At 24.7% G+C, this 6,210-nt stretch overlaps 1 protein-coding gene across 2 annotated transcripts; it reads right to left on the bottom strand.

Annotated features, from left to right (window-relative positions):
- Positions 1-217: 217 nt before the first annotated feature.
- Positions 218-5,926, bottom strand: LOC145835957 (uncharacterized). 2 transcript variants are annotated; one of them, XM_082943727.1, is made up of 7 exons: positions 5,259-5,926; positions 4,929-4,973; positions 3,342-3,386; positions 2,760-2,838; positions 1,520-1,612; positions 1,113-1,279; positions 218-918 (listed from the first exon to the last, which is right to left on the bottom strand). In XM_082943727.1, exons 1-7 carry the CDS (start codon positions 5,404-5,406, stop codon positions 611-613), a joined length of 885 nt encoding a protein of 294 aa, XP_082799853.1. In that variant the 5' UTR covers positions 5,407-5,926; the 3' UTR covers positions 218-610. The 2 variants fall into 2 exon arrangements, with proteins under 2 accessions (XP_082799853.1, XP_082799854.1); XM_082943728.1 differs by lacking the exon at positions 3,342-3,386.
- Positions 5,927-6,210: the final 284 nt, after the last annotated feature.

The raw sequence follows: 6,210 nt of genomic DNA, 5'->3' as shown, positions 1-6,210 counted from the left end.
TTAAGGCAAATAACTATATAAATAAACTTATTAAAATTTCTTTTATTTAATATCACTTGATTAGTAAATGAAACTTTTTATTTATTTTCGCAATCTTAGAAAATATTTAAAACAAATTCATTTTTATGTAAGAACTACTTCTGAGAGTATAAAAAACTAAAAAAAGTAACAAAGTTTATTTATGAAGTATATTCTTTATAACTTTTATTTACGCTTCTAGGTTATGTTTCATAAATAAACAAGTTATAGTACAACAAGTTTCTACAACAAGTTATAAAAGATTTAAATCTAGCTTAAGAAAAATATTTTGTTATTTTTTTTTTAATCTACAGAGTATAATTGAAAAATGTTCATTATTACTTTTATAAAGCTAAACAAATCATCAATTATATTTAGTTTACTTTGTTAAATCTATTGCAAAAAAACTTGTAAAAGTACAACACTTATAAATTATTATTTACAAAAGTTCTTAGCCTAAACAGAAGAAGCAATTAAAATATTTAAGTAAATATGATATGAAAATATAATATGAGATAAGATTTTATTTTCTATTTTAAAAGTATTTTTTGAGATAAGTTAAGCATAACAGATTTGAACAACGGTCATAGTTTTAAATTATCCAAATAAAAGTAATTATAATGCAAATTAGAGTAAATAAAAAAGAATCATTTTTTTTCATACTACTACTTGCAGTAGGTGTGCAACAAAGAGTAATATTAGATTTATCTGTATCACTGATTTCAGTTTTGTTCGTAACATATTCAGAAAAGAACTGCATTTGTCCATTCAGTGCAACAGTGTTGGTACCGTCACTGGCAACTGTTTTGTTTTCTGAACCATCTGTGTTGTTGTAGTAAGAAGGCTGATGAAATGTTGACTGCAGTTCCACGTACCTTTTGAATATTCTAGGGCATTCTCCTGATATTAAAATATTGGTTTCTAGGAATATTTATACCATAATTAGTACTCATGTGTTTGTAATAAATGAAAAATGTTCTGTATAAACAAAATAGGAATACATTTTAAAAAAACATACTGCGTAAAAAGATGCACTTTAATTATTTAAGATTAATTATAAACGTTTATTCTATTTTTTCAATAACATAACTTACTGTTTCTTCTATACTGAGTATTATGACTACCAAAGCTGTCTAAATAATTATTTTTTGGTACCACAAGACAGTTTAGGTACATGTCTTCTAAGGGCAATATGAATTGTGTGTATGGTTTGTTGTTATTAATGTTGAAAGTTGGACTTAATCGATACGCAGGAATGTACCTGAAATTAGATTACAATCAATAGTTTATTTATGAACAATATAAATGTCCTAAACCAGGTTATTACGAAAACATTTGTTTATGTACTTTTTAAGTAAAAGTATTACAAAAATGTGTGTTTTTTAAAGATAAATAAACACGCTTTAAAACGTTTAAAAATGAAGTAGTAGTTCTAAAAGTTTAATAAAAAATAAAAAAGTATTTAATAACCAAAACAAGTCCTTTTAAAAATCATACTAACATATAATATTCATCGTCTGGGTATCTAAATATTTTTGTACTTTTTTTCAAAACTTTGTAACGTGCCACGTTTATCAGAGCTTTTTTAATTGAGCTGTAAATAAAATTGTTTTTGATTATTAATTGTTGTTTTATTTTAAGTCTCTGCACTTTAAATAAAAAAATAACTAAACAATTTTTAATTAATTTGTTTTTGAACTTTTAAATTAAATAATTGTTTAAAATACATTTTGTTTGAAAAGTAGAGAAAACAACTACAAAAGTTAAAATATTGTTTTTCAAGAAATGATAAAGTAGAGTACTTATATTTTTAGATATTTTTTCAGTAAACTTTGTTTTTAACTTAGAGAACAACTTTTATAAAAAAGTGATAATATTGTTATACTTTGGTTTACCTAATATATTTTAAAAAAGTATAAGTATTACAAAAAGTAATTGAATAAAAACTTTTTGCTGTTAAAGTAGAAGTACACATATTAAGTAAGTTTAAAATACACAATCTCTTTTGCAATTTAAACTGTTTTGTAAATATTTCTAAACTTTATATGTTTTGATTTTGGCACGTGAACAAAACCTAATAGTAGTTTATAAAATTAAGCGGATAAAAATTAAAAGAACTTTGTAACGTTGACAAATTATTTTTTCTTATTGATAAGCGTATCGACTATTCAAAGCATCTTACAGCTATTGTAAAAAAATTTTTGAATCACTTCGACATATCTAAGCATGTTGAGATTTTTTCTATATAAGTTCAATTGAAACATATGAAGTGCTGTAAGAACAATTCATAAATGTTTCGAAAAAATTCTTACAAAGATTAAAAATTTGAAACAATTTTTAAAGTTTAGTATATCTACAAAATAGCTCAGTCATATTTTTGTCTCATTTTCGCAGCAAAGTTTTACTACTAATCATGTGAGTATTGTTATAACTATAAAAACTAAGCAGCTTAAACTTTGACAGAATTTTTAAACTTAGAAATTTCAAAAGTAATTTAACTAATTGATTAATCTATTTTTTCTAGAAAAGTAATCTAAAAACCGAATAGTTTTATAAGTTTAATCACAAATATTTTTTGTTATTTAAAGTTGTTATACACATAAATATCTGTATATATTGTGGAGATATTCAACAGGATATTTAAAAACTACACTTTTGTGCTCAATTTGACAAAATATATTTAGTTTATTGTGTTCACTATAGCTATTAAATGGTTGAATTGTTTCAATAAAAAAACTTACCCTTTATCGGTCCTTAGTATGTAAGAGGCTCTGTTGTAGTTGCTTTTGTAAGGCGAAGGTATATAAGAGTTTCCATACACTTAAATTTAATTAGTTGTATTATTATGAAACGAATTTTTTAGAACTTTCTTGCTCTTATCCAAACAAATAACATCAATATTTTAAGTTTTTTTGTGTTTAAAAGAAAATATGTTGCTGTTTTAGTTTTTTTTATTTGAGTTAAGTTTTATAGCCAGTTTGGTATGATAAGTTAAATGCTTTATCATTTTTGCAATAAAAAAACATATTTATGTTAACATCATAAGAAGTATGCTACAAAGTCAAATTTATGAACATTACTTACAAACTTAAAATTTTTTTTATTGTTTTATATTTATTCTATGTAAATTTTTTTTAAAGTATTTCAAGTTGTTTTTTTAAATCAAATTAATAAACAAATTATATAAAATAAATCAGACTTTTGCTGCAGATATTATTTTATCGTTAATGATAAGTTGAAAAATACCAGCTAATTAAAATTAAGTTTATTTTAAAAGCTCCATTTTTTATTAATTATATTATTTTCAAAATGTAAAAAAAAACCTCCATAATAACTATTTCGATCGTACCCGCTACTATATGAGCCACCTGAAAAAAAAAAAAATATTAAAAACATTATCATATTCCAACACCTCTGTGATTATTACTATTCACACACCTTATACGAACTGGTATAATCATCTTGTAATGATATTAACATTTCATTTTCTTATTTTAAAGCGTGTGAATAAATACGAAATTTTCGTAAACAATAAAAACTGCGATAAGCTTTCTCATAACAAATCAAATAAACCGTGTGAATTAATATCGAAATTTTCGTAAACAATAAAAACTGCGATAAGCTTTCTCAAAACAATTATACCAATTCCCACCAACTTAAAGGAGTTAATTTCATTCCGACGAGTATATATCGGCGTTTTGTCTTTCAAATAAGCGTTAAAGTTAGCTGCAAAGTTGTTCTGCGTTACGACCAAGTTACGATTAAAGTAAACGTTTTACTTCAAGTTTCGAGTACAAGAAAACGTCTACATCGCAGAGTTGATGTTAGTATTTATGTAACTTTACGTTTGTTGATACTTTTTATAGATTTTATTTGTGTCGTGATTTAATAGTTTCTTTCTTCAGAACTAAGAATTATTATTGAAAATAAATTAAATTGCATTTATTCAAAGTGAGTTTTATTCATAACTTAGGAAATAGTTTTGTAATTTATAATTGTAGCTACTTGTAACTAAAGTTGTCAGTTAGTAAGTTACTGGAGACCACGTAGTTAAAACATAAACATAAAAACCAATAAAATAACCCATTTGGTTAAAATCTGGTATTAATTTTTTCAAAAGTAAATTTTGCAAACAGTGTTTCGTACGCATGAGCTTACCGCTACAAATCAATCTGATAAAACAAATTGAAGTCATGTATAATATGGGAACGGATCAAATATGCACGAAGGGACACTTTTGCACGAAAACTTTTATGACCGAAGGGACATTTTTGCACGAGAGCAAAAGAAGTAAAATAAATAAAAATAATTAAAAAAAAAATCAACAAAAAAGACAAAAAAAAGTACTGACCAAGGGTAAGGGTTAGGGGTAACAGTGATAATAAAAATAAAAACATAAATAAAAATAAAAACTATCAAAATAATAAACTAAGGAAAAACAAAAAAGAATAATAAAATTACTGACCGAGGGTAAAGGTTAGGAATAACTGTAATAGAAAAAAAAAGCCTAAAAAAAATTATTGATAAAAAAAAGAAAAGAAAAAAAAAAAAAATAATAAGACGATAAAAAAATACCGACCGAGGGTATGGGTTAAGAGTAATAGTGATAGCAAAAAAATTAATAACTATAGATGAAAAATAACAATTGAAATTTTTTTTACAGCCCGTGCAAAAGTGTCCCTTTGTGCATTTTTCGACTCCTACCCATTTAACATATTTTTAGTCAAAACGATCAAAAAGTAAAACAATAACAAAAATAAATAAAAAATTCAAAATGTTATGTTTGTAGATTTTTAAAATAAAACATTGGTTAACAACAGTCTTAGAAAAATATAATGATTCATTAGCGTTATTTCTTTGTTTTTACTTAATTATATAACTTTTGATAATTATATTACTTAAAAAAAAACCTCCATAATAACTGTTTCGATCGTACCCGCTACTATATGAGCCACCTGAAAAAAAACAATTTATTAAAAACATTATCATACTCCAACACCTCTGTGATTATTACTATTCACATACCCATTACTGTACGAATTGCCTAAAATAAAAACATCTGGTATTACTTTTGCAAGTAGTGTTTCGTACACATGAACTTACCACTACAAATCAACCCGATAAAAAAACAAGTTGAGGTCATGTGTAAGATAATATTTCTAGACAAAACTATTGAAAAGTAAAATCGTAACAAATCATTTTGGTTGGCCAAAATAGCGATTGAAACTTTATTTCCTCACCTGCGCTACCGTACGAGCTTCCACCTGAGCTACCGTACGAGCTTCCACCATAACTCGGTCTGCTTCCTCCGCTAGAACCTCCGCCTCTTCTTCTGGAGACAGACAACGAACAAAAAGCGACCACAAGGAGCAAAGATAACTTATTCATTTGTTCTGATGGATCTTGGTTTTCAAGAGCACCTGAAAGCTTTGAGTTTAATATAATAGCTTATAGTTTGTTGCATGATACTCAGATTTGCAGATTTACTTATTATAATTTTTTTTTTGGTACTTTAAAACATATTAAATTTTTTGAACACGTAGACTACAACTTCAAAGTGAAGCCTGTTTACCCACTATTGTTATATTTACTAATGCTTTTAATTAAAAATATATCAAACTATTTTTTAATCAAAAAGTTATTTTTCGATATTCCTAGATGTGTAAGTTTTATAAATTCTTTTGTACTTTTTCTACTAAATGACAGAAACATAACTTTCAACTGTTAAAAACAAAATTGCTACTTTATAAGTTATGTGAACAAATTTTTTTTTTTTTATTGTTTCCTATTTTTAGAATTAGTATTAAATAAACTGTAAAATTTTATAATACTTATAAAGTTTAAATTGATAACAATTTGTTAAAAAGATTAAGATAAATCCTTTTAAACTTTTTTAAGTTTTTCCACATTTTAATGCACAATGATAAAAAATAATTATTTATACATACTAACTTATTTAGAATTAAAAGGTAAAAATTCACATTATTTGTTCTTTGTATTTATTTGATTGTTTAAATTCAAAAAAAAACAACAATTTATTTACATTCTTACACCTATTCTACTCGTTTGACAATTTGTATTTTTAATCTATTTATCCAAAACTAATTTTTTTTTATGATATTCAAACAAAACGTCAAAGTTTTGTAAGTATTGTGTTAATTGGTATCTTTAAAAGTCATAAGAAAATAAAAA

Source organism: Thalia democratica, chromosome 5, assembly GCF_965202585.1.
Source record: "Thalia democratica chromosome 5, ktThaDemo2.hap1.1, whole genome shotgun sequence".
Classification (NCBI taxonomy): domain Eukaryota; kingdom Metazoa; phylum Chordata; class Thaliacea; order Salpida; family Salpidae; genus Thalia; species Thalia democratica.
The sequence above is the reverse complement of the archived record's forward strand: the minus strand, read 5'-3'. Positions and strand labels throughout refer to the sequence as shown.

Excerpts from the sequence above, each read along its gene's own strand:
- LOC145835957 (XM_082943727.1), bottom strand. The coding sequence starts at position 5,406 with ATGAATAAGTTATCTTTGCTCCTTGTGGTCGCTTTTTGTTCGTTGTCT. Across the intron at positions 3,387-4,928 it reads TCGAAACAGTTATTATGGAG|GTGGCTCATATAGTAGCGGG; the intron begins GTTTTTTTTTAA and ends TTTTTTTTTCAG. Across the intron at positions 2,839-3,341 it reads TCGAAATAGTTATTATGGAG|TGTATGGAAACTCTTATATA; the intron begins GTTTTTTTTTAC and ends ATTAAATTTAAG.